Source organism: Mercenaria mercenaria, chromosome 12 (genome assembly GCF_021730395.1).
Source record: "Mercenaria mercenaria strain notata chromosome 12, MADL_Memer_1, whole genome shotgun sequence".
In the NCBI taxonomy this organism is placed as follows: domain Eukaryota; kingdom Metazoa; phylum Mollusca; class Bivalvia; order Venerida; family Veneridae; genus Mercenaria; species Mercenaria mercenaria.
This window is the reverse complement of record NC_069372.1, coordinates 6,557,693-6,574,075: the sequence shown is the minus strand read 5'-3', so window position 1 is coordinate 6,574,075 and position 16,383 is coordinate 6,557,693. Positions and strand designations below refer to the sequence as shown.

Below are 16,383 nucleotides of genomic sequence, written 5' to 3'. Positions count from 1 at the left end.
CGAAGAGCACCAATTTACCAGAACAACGAATTATGATTATTTGTCGTTTTGGCGCGCCTTTTTGTCGTTCTAGCGTGTTGCCATGTCTGAAGAGAGCGCCGACACACCAGAAATTAAAAGCCGAATGCAGTCACCTATGGAACGCCATCCTACTCATATGATCATTTGCTGCGTTTCTTCTTGTTGTCGTCATGTTTGTACAGATGCGGTAGTACAATTTTATCCTACCACTTCGCCTTTATTTCACTACATTAAACTTTGCCTTTATACGCCAGCCTGCTTTTACAAAGCAGGTTCTTACGGACTACTTTTTGAGCATATGCTGAGCAGGCATTGTAAACTAAACTGAAGATGCGAGGATCGTTCAAACAATTCATCATGACCCCCACTATGACTACCACCATAAAAAGAGCCGCACACAACATAGTGCATTTGCGACCAGCATGGATCCAGACCAGCCTACGCATCCGGGCAGTCGGGTCAGGATCCATTCTGTTCTCTTTCAAAGCCTATTGCAATTTGAGAAACTGTTAGCGAACAGCATGGACCCTGACCAGACTGCGCGGATGCGCAGACTGGTCTGGATCCGTGCTGGTCGCAAATGCACTATGTTGCTTTTCACATGATGCGGCTCAAATAAAATTATGCCGGCTTGCTTCGGCGAGATGGTATTACAATAGGGTTTTACTATGGAAACTAGGAAAATTTCCAACATTTCCAAAAACAGGAATTGCATTGCTTACAGCTTCTCCTTCCGTTTTATGTCGATGGTTACGGCAATATTGCGCTGAACGCTCCAAGTTAAAGCATGCGACAAAACATAATTATGTGATAATGGAGCCTTCTCGTAGAAGGCGATTGGTTAACTGAAAAGTAACCAGTGAAAATGGGTTTTTCAAGTAACCAGTGAAAATGGGTTTTTCAAAGTAGATATTTTCCACAGCAATCCACTTCGGAAGGAGAACCTGAGACCGATTACCATCACAAATGAACGAAAAAGGTATAATAACGCGGAAAGAAACATAAAATATGGAAGTGTGGCTTCCATTTCTTTCAATTTGACTAAAGTACGCAATATCTAAAGACCCAATATTCCAGTTCTTCTTGAAAACAGTCTTCCAATATCGATGCTTCTATTTCAGCCACAGTACTTGTTTCATTAGCCAATATGACATTTATAAAAATGTCCATATGAAGGATCATGGTTGGGTACGTTCAAATAATATTTTATTATATTTGTATTCATTCTGCTTCCCTGCAAAGTTCGCTAAAATTAGATTAGTATTATCAGAGTCATTTCGCCATAAAATAATAATGTTTGTGATATATTTGTCGCTGTATATCAGCTTTAGTTGATACTATACGTTAATGTTTTGATGTAATGGAGGACACTTTTCAACAAGTCTGTAAGAGAAAGTCTGTAAGAGACGTCAAAATGTCAAAGTTGTTGCCCTTTAAACACTGCCATCTTTATATATTCCGGAAGGCATATAGTCTTTGAACTGCCAGTCCGTCGGTCCATCTGTCCGTCCATCCGCCCGTCTATCACACCTTCTTGTGTACTCAACTCCTACAGTTTCCAGCTAATTAAGATAAAATTTGGTATACACCTGCAATATGTTGAAAAATATGCATATTATCAGAACTATCATGTCCGATTTTTTTCCTGAGTCATAGCTTTATTGCGGACTTTATTATTCTATCAAGCATGTTTAGAGGTTGGGGGGGGGGGGGGGGGCGGTCATGAGTCCATGACGGCATAATTCTTGCTGACATAGCCCCTGAACTTCTGTGATATTGTTTTGGCCGGGAATAACAATTCATTGAAATTTGTCTTTTATCAACAGTAACTGGCGGTAAACGTTTGAAAAATGGTTTTGATACCATAAAACAGAGTTGCTTCATATAACTATTCATTTCTGGTTACTTAAACCATATTGGCATGCGACGCCTATTATCTTCTTAATGGCTAAAGATGTTTGTTCTTGCTCGAGATGAGAAAGTGGTCATAGTGGCGTGTTGAATTCAGTCTCTGTAAAGCTTTTTTCTGTCCAAAAACAACCCTATATATGGGATAAAGACACGAGCCTAGGTGATTTGAATAAAAAATAGACCAACGAATGATAGCATTTTCAGAACCTTTGATCGAAATTTCTATTTTAGAAGTTTAACTGAAGTGTCCAGGTTTCAGCGCACAGTCTCCTCGGTTGTTTAATGTCTATCTCATCATTTTTTTTCATTAATGCCCGAAGACAAGTAAAAACAACAATTGCAACATTAAGGACCAGGAAATACTGATGTGTCCTTCACATTCTTACGTAATTGCCTGGTTCAGACAACTGCCCATCATTGGTTGTAATCGATACACATTAAGCCACGTATATTTTATTTTAAACTTGAAAATTTTGATGAAATTTTGACATGTATCGGAAGTAGTTTGATAAATAAGACAAGCCGCGGGCTCGGGCTATATAAGTTGCGAGATCATCTACATGTTCGGTACATACACGAAAAGGATATCAAAAGGTAGGTTTCCAGTGTTCTTTTTGTAAAGTTGGATTCTAAAACGCAGTAAAATACATATCATTTAATTGATTAAACGGTTAGTAATGGATATTTATTTTTTAAAACATCGAATTTGGTAAACACATTGATTTTTTTAAGATTTGCTGGTAATTAAGCAGACGGATATACTTTTCCAGTTCTTGGATTCTAATCAAACTTTTGTCCAAGGACAATGGAAATATCATCTTTTAAACGTGAATAATAATTGAAATATAGGGGATATGTCTACCCGTTGTGGAATACCACTGCCAGTTTTAAAATTACACTTCGTATATATCGTGCGTTTATTTTATTTATTTTTTTCTCCAAAGGTGTACTTGAATAACTGCGCCAGTTATTAACATATAATCGTATGGTGAACACGTTGTTTTTATGCTTTTTGCAGTAACTATAATATTTTTTACTGCGGTGTGATACAGGTGTATTTATTTCTTTCTTTTCAGATATGAAGGTAGCCATATTAATACTCGGGACTCTTGTCTCCGCGGCCCTAGCTGACCATAGAGATGGTAAGTTTATTACTTTTTTGTTGATAATTTTACAAGTCGTTGCGTATAAAAAGGATGTCCTCCTGGTTCTAACGTTTTCGTACACGTTTCAGAATAAGACATGAACACTGATTATTTGCAAGATTGTTAACTCTAAAACAACCAGCCGGATGTTATAGGTCTGAGATTGGGCACAAAACCGGTTTAATATTTTAACGCAGGACAGACGTTTTCGTGAAATAATATTAAATTATTTTTGTTATAAAGAAGGTACACGTGAAATGCAAGTAATACAGAAAAAAAAAATCAAATTTGCCAAACAGGAAATCTGATGTTTTTTTTTATCGTGAAGATACGATAATACCGTTTTTTTTTTTTTTTAGAAATATCCATTTTTTTAATGAATATGAAAATATTGGAAACGTTTGCTCAATTCTATGATATATTTTGTCATCTGCGTATCTCCAAATATTCAAATATTATAACAATGTCATTACTCCTTATATAAATGGCCGGTCCATAGTTTGTTATATGACCGGGTATGTTTAACATACATTACCTGTGCTAATAAGATATATAAAATAAATAAATGAAAATAAACTGTAAAATAGGTAAAATAGTTTCTTTGTCGTATAATAAAACACTTATTAAATGGTTTGCCGTTGAAAAGTCAATAGTTTTGACTATTGGCCGGTAAGTCACTTAATTAGTGTATGGAAAAAAATGGCTTGACTGGCTAAGACATCAAGTTACTTCAATATTTCATACTGTTCCGTACAATGCGTTTTGTGTATTAAAAACTTTCATGTTTGTCCAGAAAAATACGTACGTGAAAGTAATTTCATTAAGTACTTTGAAGGAGGTTTAGTTTGTTATTTTGGAATAAATCTCTGGACATCTGTTATGTATTTAATCACCCAATATTTTATAATTTCATCGCGGGCTTAATTTTAAGAAACATTCCCTCGACTGTGTATTTTTGGCCTATTTTCTCAGTTTCACATTTAGTAAAACTTTAAGATTGTCAATAAACATGAGTGATCCCCGAGGGTAGAACGTTATAACCGGAAGTTGGTCGCGTTTCCTTGTATTTGACTGACGTGAACGCACGGTCTGCCAGTTAAATTGATTTTAGATTTGTAATTTATCTGCGCCGTAGGACAAAATAATTTTAACAATAAAAATTTTAGTGAATATTTATTAGAAATAGATATAAGTTTTAGGCAAATATATACCATTTTTATACAATTCACACCCGATACGATAGAGAAACAAAAACAGAACAAAAAACATGTAAGCTATATGACGGAAACACTCCTAAATATACAAATGCAATAAAGAAAAAAAATGCAAAAGCCAACAAAATAATGTTGTAAAGATATCACCTCAGTACTTAATTGAAACATTTAAACTTTTTCAAAACTGTTCAAAATACAATTGAAATGTTGCTGATGATAGTTGTTTCCAGTTGTTGTTGTTGTTGTTGATGTTGTTATTGTTGTTGTTGTGATGCTGATAATAATTTGGATGACAAAAAAGCAATGATAAAAATGATAATAATAATAATAGTGATATTAAGAATAATTCTATGTAACAAAAGTAACATACAAAGTGTATATAGTTTAAAACTGCATGCATATTATCTCCAGCATGACCTTAAGTTAACAATAACAATGTAAATATATGTGCAAATATTTCACAAATCATTGGGAAAATATATAAAAAATACAACAATAGCAACAACATCCTCCTCCTCATCATTAATGTCATCATCAACATTATCATTATCATTATCATTTAAGATTTTTTCGTTCATTATTTCAATTAATTTCTCTATGTTTCAGGTCCCTCCATTCCGAACATGCCCGACTTAAACAAACTGAACAATATGGCTGGCGGAAAAATGCCAGAAATTCCCGCAGGCATGAAACTTGAAGATCTTAAAGACGCCTTTTACAACATGCCCCCATCAATGAAAGACAGACTCAACGAAATGGCACAATGTGAGTTTTAAAATGTGTTTGTAAAGTTATGCTGCTTTAACCAGGATTTCTACCTGTATCTCCTCCGTGCCACCTCCCTACACCATGTAACAAAATTTCTGAAGAGTCTTAAACACACTTTATTGATTTATTTGCTCAATAAATTGTATTTTTTCAAGAGAAATGATATCATTTTATTCGTCTTCAATAGACCAGACATTACCATTTTTTTTAACTTGGGCATTCTTGAACTCAATCTAATAAAAAAAAGGTGTTTTTGCGAAATTAGATATTTATTTAGTCAACATATTTATAACTGTGTTTCAAAAACTATTTACAGCATTTGGTATGCAGCTCGATGACGTGGAGGATGCCCTGAACAACCCACCAGAAAAACTCAAGGAATACTTCGATAAAAATGGTGAGTATCCTAGATATATAAGATTATTTAAGACTTGTTTTAGAAGTTGAATTCGAAAGTGTTCAATTTTTAAACCCGAAGTAAACGCTCTGGGTATCCACCATTCTGTAACATTGGCTAAGTGTAAATGTATTACTGCTTACTCATTCAAGTTTGTCAGATGGGCAATGTCTGCACTAAATTCGGAAAGAATTGTTCCAGTTGTTAATTAAGCGTAGATTTCTATAATATAGCAAAAGAAGAACATTTTCTCACTTTTTTTCTAAAATCCAGAAAATTGTAGCCTTTCGGACCGTTTTTGTTTTATTTTATCATGGTAAAAGTGTACGTGAAATTGTTTCTATCATAAAATACTAACTCTGACCATCAGTCTACCGATTAAAAGTTTGAGACAGTTTTGGAAATATTCTCAATAAAAATACCGGAAACTGTTCCATATAAATACCCTTGCCGTGAAGATAATAAGCAATGATATAGTTACACGTACGCGCCCCTGTGAATATCCCTGTGAGTTCAACTGATATAATTCTTTTCTTTCAGCTAAGAAGGGCAAAACAGGTTCCGGCGGCGTGAAGTTGGAGCTTTAATTTTGTTTTTATCCTGTGATTTTATTTATACAACTATTTATTCAATAAAATATTTAAGAACTAATTGGATTTTGTGTCTTTTTAGGTCCATCAATGGCCAAATGGTGTTGGAGGGAGCGTCGAGAATATTACTGTCTTAGTGTTAGAAATATTCAATTTACGTTTAAATGCGTTTCCTTTATAGTTGCTCTTATTTCCTTTGAGTTTTTGTGAAGTTTTGTAATACATTCATTTTTTATCACATTGAAATAGTCACGTCGTGATGGAACAACAAAAAGTTCTGAACTTCAGATGTAAATATTTTGTTACGTGTTCCAAAATAAGAAGTGGCACAGTTTCACTATACATGAATTATTTATAGAGAAAACCAGCTTATATGAAACGCATTCAAACGAAAATTTACTTAAAAGAGCATGGTATTATCGTCACCTCAGTGCAAAACTCTTGTATTTGCTTCGTTACAACAGTTTCGCATATATGCGTCGGTAATCTCTAGAGAAGTTCGAGTTATCTGCCTTGCCACATTCCCCGACTCCAGCAAGAATATTTCACTGTTAATGTAGTGGACACGTAATAACAATCGGCATTTTCCGTATGTTTACGTACTCTCCGTGTGTCGTCTCGTATGCGAGTTCGGCATTTTCCGGTCGCTGTAAAAAGTAATCGGAGATTGCCGAAGTTGCATACGAGAATACGTAATCACACGAATATTGCCGACTGTCACTATGGGTGCATAAAAATGTCAAAATCCTAACTTTCCAAAAAAATCTCTTGTGAGAAATTTAGACGCTGATCTTAAAATGCAGATTTAGAAATTTGAATGATTTAACTAACGGACTTCGGATTCAGTTACGTCAAATATACCAACATTCTTAACAGGTCTCAGCCAAATGCTTCTATTTTTCTATTATTACATTTCGATGTCAAAGTAGAAAAAAAATCTCACATTAATTAATAAGTTCTGATTTTGTCTCAGTTTAAAAAGAAAAAAGATGTTTCGGACACACTTAAACAATTTAGAAGACTCTATTCGTATACTGTTGAATATGTCAACATTTTTGGTCAGAACTTTACAATGCTTGTTGCTGTTTTAGACCTGGAACAAATTGTCTGAACGCTTACACCTCTTTACATTTTATAATTTAAACAAAAGCTATCAAAAGTATTAAACAAAATAAACAAATCTAAATTTCTGACTGGAGATTTTGTTGACCTTGGCCGATGAATACGTTACTGTCTTCAACACACTAAAGTTCTGTTACCTCTAAATCCATTCCCTCGCCATTACCAACATGTCAATGTGAAGCCAACTCAAAGAACGCCGCCTTTTGATTCTATTTTTAGCCGCTGGATCTTCCGATGGAACATTCAAAGTACCATCAGGAAATAGCGAGACTCCATCCGGTCCAGCTGGTGGTCTTGACATTAACAGTATGCTGAAGAACATGGACCTTGGTGCCATGGGCAACATGATGAAAGGTATGTTGCTACACATGCAGATCACGTGACAGTTTGTCGCCGCGTAATATTTGGCCACCGTGCAAAAATGTGTCTCTTCCAAATATTATCACAGAGGAAAAACGATAGGGAAATTTGTAATCTTGCAATCATGAGTCAGAAAATGTACAACCTCTTATCTCCTCACCTCGTCCAAAAAAAATATGGAGAACCAACTTATCCCTTATCATCCTGGACACGATTGATTCTGCCTTTGCGACCAGTGCAGATCATGATCAACCTGCACATCCGTGCAGTCTGATCATGACCTGCACTGTTCGCCATTCAGTCAGTAACTTTTTGGTATGCAGCCCTTTTAACAGTTAATGGTTCTGTCCAAACTGAAAGACGGACGAGTTCATTAAAGAAATATAGCAGGGTAAGGGTTAGTTTCGAAATAGATGCCTAGCTGATACAGTAAAACCTTCATTATCTAAACCACATGCTATAGGCAGTTTAAAGAATTTTAACAATATTAAATGCTTAGTTTCGTAATAATCAAACATACAAAGTCATTTGCTAATATTCGTATCATAGTATCCTTTTGTATGACATTTTTACAGGAATGGACATTGAAGGTATGATGAAGAACATGGACCTTGGCGCCATGGGCGACATCATGAAGAATGTCGATATTGGCAGTATCATGAAAAATATGGATCTTGGCGCCATGGGCGACATTATGAAAAATGTCGACATTAATAGCATTATGAAGAACATGGATATGGGAGCCATGGGTGACATGATGAAGAACATGGATATTGGATCCATGATGCAAAATATGGATCTTGGAGCTATGACCGATATGGTGAAGAATGTCGACATTGGCGGTATAATGAAGAACATGGATCTTGGCGCTATGGGTGATATGGTTAAGAACGTCGATATTGGAGGTATAATGAAGAACATGGACCTTGGAGCCATGGGAGATATCGTAAAGAATGTCGACGTTGCTGGTATGATGAAGAACATGGATTTGGGTGCCATGGGAGATATCGTAAAGAACGTCGACATTGGAGGTATGATGAAAAACATTGATCTTGGTGCCATGACAGACATCATGAAAAATGTCGACATTAACGGCATCATGAAGAACATGGATATGGGAGCCATGGGTGACATAATGAAGAACATGGACATGGGAGCAATGGCTGACATGATGAAGAACATGGATATGGGAGCCATGAGTGACATAATGAAGAACATGGATCTTGGCGCTATTTCTGGACTCATGAAGAACATGGATATGGGAGCAATCTCGGGACTCATGAAGAACATGGATTTGGGAGCTATTTCTGGACTCATGAAGAACATGGACATTGGATCTATCATGAGCAAAATTGACATTGGCGCAATTACAGGTAAAAATAAGGATAACATAAAATTTTTAAACTTTTTGAGCTGTTTAATTGATAAGTTGATGACCGAGTATTCGAATATTCGTTCGGATGGTTGACCGAATATTCGAATACCAAAAATGTTATTCGTTGCCATCCCTGAATGAAAGTCATAAATGAGATAATACAACCCTAAATATTCCCTGTTGCAAAATAAAAACAAATATATATAAAGAGTCCAAGTAAAGGCTTTAAAAGATATTTTTAATCTTTATACATGCATAAAATAAATAATTTACCCATAAGACCCTGGTCGTGGACGTTTTTATCAACATGTGTTTTCATAATTCATAATTTGGTCAACAATAATTGCAGGAATGATGAAGAACTTCGACTTCGGAGCAATGAAAGATATGGTAAAGAACTTTGATTTCAGTTCCCTCAACCTTGATAGCCTTATCAATATGAAAGATCTCGCCTGGGAGTACCTTGAGAAGAAGGGCATGCCAGGTAATTACTTTCTCTTGTAAGATTAAAAACAATAATTTTTTAAAAACATATTTGAAAAAGGAAGAGATTTCTGCATAATATGTTCATGTTGCATCTCTCTCATTTCGTTTTTATTTCATTAGATATATCCGTAATCAGCTGCCATTTAACTTGTTATTTAACTGGCTATGAACTGACATTCTGATCTTGCAGACAAGAAAAATTCTTCACTTTTCTGTGTTATGATTATAAACGTTACCATGACAACTATTTTTACTCCATTTGTGTAAAGCGATCAAGGAAGACAAGGCGGTGCGATATTCAATATAAATTTAGGAAGAATTAGGGACAACTCGAGATGAAAACAAACAGATAATTTTTAAGTTATATGCTCACCAAAGAAATGAAAAAGTTTACCAAATAAAACTTTTGAGATTTGTTTTCATTATTCGCAAGTTACAGTTTCCTAATGCATTTTCAGTTGACGATCCAATGGAGTTCTTGAACTTTGTGCACGAAAAAATGAAGAGCATCCCACTGCCACCAGGTGTTGACATCACCGCCATCTTAAACATGGTTCACGGACAGCTCGAGGCTATGGGATTCCCAGGTAACACTTCCGGCTTAATTTTATCTTCAATATAGCATCATCTTTACAAAGTATACCAAAATGCCATTATCTAGCTGAAAGAAAAATACACTCGGTTTTACGAAAGGAATCACATTTAAACGTAAATTCCACAGTTACATAGCTCAATAATTTCTAAACGAAAAAATAAAAAAAGCAACAGAACTTTGTAAAGTTGAGAAAATAGCAGAAAATAAGCAGCAATAAGATACCTACATTATAGTACAACATCTAAATTTTCCGATTTTGTTTCCAGAGGACAAGACTAAGATTAAGGAATGGCTTATGGACCAGGCAGGACTTATTGGTATCAAGGACATTGAAGAACTCAGTAAGTAAATCACCATATCTTATGGAACGCCAGTCTCGTCTTTTTTCATATTACCGATTAACACTGTCGGGTACATATTGCTTGTTTTTTTTTCTTCTGCAGGATTTTAATGATATTTCATTCACGTTTATTTATTTCTTGAAAACTGGCTAACATGTGTGTGAAGCGTTCTTTCGGATCTTTCTTTTAGCCTTTAAAAGTGTTTTTATCAGGGACTTTTAAAAGTGTTTTTAAAAGTCCCTGATATAAGGGTATAGAAAATATCTAGAAAACATTATTCTAAAATGTAACAACATCAAAATGAAGCGTGGCTTCAAATAATTGACGAATTTCGTGTTACCAAAAGGAGGAATTTTCAGACTTATTCTAGTAGGTCCACTTTAGCAACATGTCATACATGTATAATGTTACTGTCCAAAGGTAACGTCGTTGTTAAATAACATTATATAACACAACATATTTTACAACAGAGGACCCAGAAGTATTGTCTCAGGTAATGATGAAGAAGGCCTTCCGTATGCTCGGTATTAATGAAAATGAAGACCCCACTGTTGTCAAGGACAGGATCATTGAGCAACTCACAGAGGAGGCCAACAAACTCGGAGCTTCAGTATCAAAGGGTAAATATTTCATTTTGTTTTCTACGGGCTTCCTCTGTCGCCTTGATAACGTTTTTAACGGCATGCTTAAACTTTACATTGTTGGACACCATTGATTCTGCCTTTACGACCAGTGTAGGTCATGATCAGCCTGCACATCCGTTCGCCATTCAGTCAGTATCTTTTTGGAATGCACCCTTTTCAACAGTAAATGGTACTGTCCAAATTGAAAGATGGACAAGTTCATTATAGAAATCTAGCAGGATAAGGGTTAAACCTCGTGTCATGTAAGAAAAGCTTCTTTAAAAAAACGTCAGAGAAATCACAAAACTATTATCTGAGAAGAAGGTACAAAATGCAATTTTATATTTAGAATTCGATCGAGTGTGCCCAGCATTATGAAAGACTTAGTTATCATGACATATTGCTAATCTGCAGACTGTTTTTATATTTGTACAGACAGCACACCAGAACAACTCATGCAAGAGATGGACAAGGTTCTCACCAAACAGCTCAACGACATGGTCGGTATCAAGGCCGATGCCTTCAAGACTGGATCAATCCACAAGGCCGCCATGGAGAAACTCCAGAATATGGGCATCCCAGTCAGTAAGTAAACTTTCAGGTTATTTGAGCCGTGCCATGGGAAAACCAACATAGTGGGTTTGCGACCAGCATGGATCCAGACCAGCCTGCGCATCCGCGCAGTCTGGTCAGGATCCATGATGTTCGCTTTTAAAGCCTATTGGAATTGGAGAAACTGTTAGCGAACAGCATGGATCCTGACCAGACTGCGCGGATGCGCAGGCTGGTCTGGATCCATGCTGGTCGCAAACCCACTATGGTGGTTTTTTTTAATGGCACGGCTCATTTCATAATTTTATTATGACAATATTTCTTTAGTATCATGATGACGAAATATATGTTGAATCATCTCCTAAGACACAACTTATTGGAGGATCGTACAGTTCAGTCAGGCTGGTGTTTTATAACATCTGGTACTATTGCTATGAGCATTAAAGAGTATCTTTTTGATATTTGATGTTAAAACACATTCTCGTTTAATGGCTAAAAGTTCCCATGTTTCACATCATTTTCGGCAACTCTTAACGTAGACTATTGGTAAAAGCACCTTACTACAATGTGAAAAATGGAATAACTGCCTATACTTGTAACGGACTCTACAAGCAAGACGAGTTTTAGAGCGGTAACGGACACTGATGTACATAAAACATTTGTTTTTGTCTCCCATGCCAAAATGGTTTTGATTGAATTGTGTGACAGTTTTCATTCAATTTTTCAGATGACTTCGGAGCAATGAAGAAATTTGTTATGCACAAAGTAATGAAGCAGATGATGAAATCAGGTAAATTCAACACAAAACACACGGAGTTATAGAGAAGAGACATAATAAATTTAACTGATGCCAAATATTGAATTACCAGTGTACTTTTAAGTAGAAAATACCATTTTAGTATATTAATTATATTTATTTCTTGGGTAGAAAATGTGTTTGAAAATGGATTATTACAAATACACTTAAAACTGAAAACACATACAGAGACTGTATATAGGTTATGTTATATAAGCACGTGCAAACAACTGCCCTCTCAGTGCTGGTACTAAATCTACAAAAAAGCGCTATTTATAATTTAAATGTGTTACATAGGTTTTATTATTTATTATTTGTGTTATTGTTATGCATTTTGTAATTCATCTGTATGTATATACAAACATTTCAAAATATGTGTTAATAAAATAACTTTAGAATAATTTTCTAGTAATATTTTTCTCTAAAAGATTAAATGTCTGAAAAGTACAACTGCACTTAAATTTGAAAGTTTGTGTATGCATACAGGTAAATTTATTTTCATCAAAGTTCTCTTTATTTTTCATTATATCATTGTTTCATATTCATCATGCATATATTGAGCTTTCATATTTAATTGCTTTTGTGCATTTCATTTCATTTAACATTCTCCTATCAAATCTTCCATCACTGTCCCCAGTTTCCATAGCAACTGGTCATCGCCCAAATTGTAGACCTTAAATATAAGTGCTGTGTCGCTCTCATTTTAAGACTGACATATCTAATAGTATGTAGCCTGTCAAAACTGGACACCTGTCGGAATAAACGCGACACCAGGACTTGTTATGACGCTTTTGCATATGATTTAAATTAAGATATATGAATACAAGTTTTATCAAGACCTGTACTGATGTGGCATTTCTTATCAAAAAGTTTTCCCAGACATATTGTTATTCCTTGTTTTTAAGACTGATCATATATTTAAAAAAAATGCACTTAAAAATGTTTGGCTTCAAAGAAACATTAAGTGTATTGCGCAATGAAATTGACCACGAAACTACGACAGATATATGTCAAAAATGTTAACATATTCCTATTCATAGTTAAAATTTTCTCACGGAATCAAACTTATACACACTTACGCATATTCCACACCGCATGCTGAAGTCGGTGCCTCAACGAAGAGCGGTCTAAGTAGTTTATTAACTAAGTTCAATGAAATATTGCCGTTTAATTTCTCCCATTGAGTAATTATCAAAAACAACAATGGCGTAAGCTCTGCCCCCACCAGCTTCTTTCCAACCGCCCACACACTTGTGAAAGTTGCACACTTTATCTACAGCTGTGCACTCAGTAGTTTTATCACCATCACATTATTTTTTGTCGCTATCATCTTCATCATCATCATCATCGTCGTCGTCATCATCATCATCATCCACTAAAATCATATAATCCACACGACTTTGTCACTCTACCCCAACAGTGGCCCCAATGGTCATGAACTTCTTCTTCCCACGACCAAGACCACATCCAGTACCACAAATGACACCTATGATGCCACCAATGATGCCACCACAACAGATCCGTGAGTATTATTTTTTATGTTTAAAAAATCATTAACACTTTTTTGATTTCGGTAAAATCTAGAATATTGTATAAAGTAAGTACGGCCACGCATCTCCATGAAATAATTACGAAATCTCCTATTCTTAGTTTACAGCGAACTCAATAGCATTAACTAACAAAATTATTATTTTTTTTGCAAACACTAGGCCTATCTCTGTCTAGAGGACTTCTTTGCAGAACTTCTTAGATGGTCCCCGCTTAATTTCGGAGATGTTCGTAATTTTACGGAAGATAACGATCAAAACTACAAGATTATCGATATATCAGCAGTTGCGTTTAATACGGATTATTGGATATGCACTTGTATCCAAATTTCTACAATTTATTTATTTCACCTTAGCTGCGTTCTCATTTCATTTGCAAACGATTGCATCTCATACACTTTCAATTACAGCAATCAACCTTGACATTGAACTGAACGTGGAACAAGCCGGACCAAGAATGATCCCAATGCCCATGATGATGCCCAGATATCTCCATGGTATGTGCTTAATATCATTGCTATGCATTTTGTACGTAAACCTTTCTTGCTGCAGACGACACTTGTCTAATGACGTCAACATAATTTTTATCGTACCTGATTCATTTATCAATCTCTGGTGTTATTAAAATTGTTTCACATGGGCTCAATTTGTTTAACAATGTACCGATGTTTGCAGGAGCTGAGCCAGCTATGGAGCACCCTGCCTTGGAGGAGTTGACCGAAGAGGAGATGTTCCACCACATCATGGCAGTGAGGCACGGACTCATGACCGGTGAGATGCCGGAAGAAGTTCTCCAGGAAATGATCGAGGACCTCATGACTGCGTAAGTACCCCTTTGCTCAAATAAATTTTACCTGAGATGGTGAATATTGTTGCTGTTTATTTTTCACACCAGACGACACTTGTGTGATAAAAATCAAAATCTCAGTGTTGCTATTTCTAAATAACATACTATATGAAGCGAGCCATATTAACATAGCACATGCAATTTATATATCATAAGATAACGGAGTCGGTGTAAAATCATACACTTAATTATAAATTCATTATAATTTCATAGTGTTATTGTATTTGGACATTAACTTTTTTGAGTGTATTATACGGACTCATCTTTTTTTAATTTCGCGGGGTTTTGTTTTATTGCAGACGACTGAAGACACGTGTATTGACCGTGAGAAACATGTTCCTCCAGGACCGTCTGGCTGCTATGGAACACGAGATGGATATGATGCAACACGAACAAGAGATTGAACCAGATCAAGCCCGCCCAGCCAGGCCACACAGACCAGCCAGAGAACCCAGGCAGAGCCCGCTCCTTAAGGCTCTCCTCAAACAAAGAGTTCTATAAATAAACATATACTCTCACTTATTGCTAATCGCGACAAGAAATGTTTTGTGAATGAAAAATGAAAACAACAATAATTTGATACCGATTGTGAATATTCGTAACTGTCATTGCTTATTTTGTGCTTGATAGCGTTCAATTTGTTATTCAAATGTCTTTCGATTTATTATCTTTCCTTTCGTTGCCATGACAACACATGCATGACTGCTGGTCAGTCTGTTTGAAAGGACCTTAATGAAACAACCATCTACAAGCAGTTATACAGTCAAACCGGTGTATATAGACAACTATTCGCATCGGCAACACAAACATTCGAAACGACATTTTATACACACGTTTAAATACACTAAAATGTTTATATTAGAAATTAAAATAGTTCTCAAGCGCAGGTCTGACTGTATATGAACATTTTATTGCTTGTAGACCCTATGCAAGGGAAACATCTGTCTCAATTTGCAAACGGCCATGAAAAATATACTTTCTTGTATATGAAAATCGAACAGCGAGATACTGGACCACTTTTCTTTCGATAAAAAAAAAACACAAAATAAAAAGTCTTAGAAACATCTTGCAACACAAATTAATGATGTCAAAGTTTGATAAGTTATACAGAAAATATATGGCAAAGTCTGGCCTGTTTTGTCACAATTATATGTCTTTGACTTGAATTCTATGCTTTGCATTCGCCAATGAATTCCATGTTTTATTCCGTTGTTTATTTGAGTCATAGACTTAATAAATATGAATGAAAGAAATATTTCACTCTGTCTTTTATTGTTGTCACATATTGGACACCTTCATGGTCAGTCTAGTAAAATATGATGTATCAAAACAGAAGCGTCCTGGGCCAGCAGGGAGATTTGTAATAAGTCCTACTTTTGACTTACTAACTCGTACACAGTACTATGCCGGATTGCCCTATGTAGGAGTTATTTCATGAGTAGGAGTTAATAAGTTCTACCTATGAGTTAGTAAGTTACTGGTACTGATGATAAACCCGGACAGATGATAAAGTCGACCACCTTGGAAATATTCGATTGCAATCGGTTATTTATAAAATTGAACACACCATCTAACAGTTTCCACTTAAAACACCAACTGGTGTAAACAAAAACAAAATTGGTAAATATTCTGTAAAAATAAATGACTTACATTTATTTGTATAAAAAATATTTATCCAAAATTACTGGGGAAG

At 35.5% G+C, this 16,383-nt stretch overlaps 1 protein-coding gene across 1 annotated transcript; it reads left to right on the top strand.

Annotated features, from left to right (window-relative positions):
- Positions 1-2,477: 2,477 nt before the first annotated feature.
- LOC123535009 (uncharacterized) lies at positions 2,478-15,945 on the top strand. The gene is made up of 16 exons (XM_045317518.2): positions 2,478-2,526; positions 3,009-3,074; positions 4,898-5,056; positions 5,376-5,456; positions 7,388-7,522; positions 8,104-8,901; positions 9,253-9,387; positions 9,848-9,976; positions 10,251-10,325; positions 10,796-10,945; positions 11,384-11,533; positions 12,228-12,290; positions 13,717-13,818; positions 14,254-14,340; positions 14,519-14,666; positions 14,990-15,945. Exons 1-16 carry the CDS (start codon positions 2,493-2,495, stop codon positions 15,189-15,191), a joined length of 2,514 nt encoding a protein of 837 aa, XP_045173453.2. The 5' UTR covers positions 2,478-2,492; the 3' UTR covers positions 15,192-15,945.
- Positions 15,946-16,383: the final 438 nt, after the last annotated feature.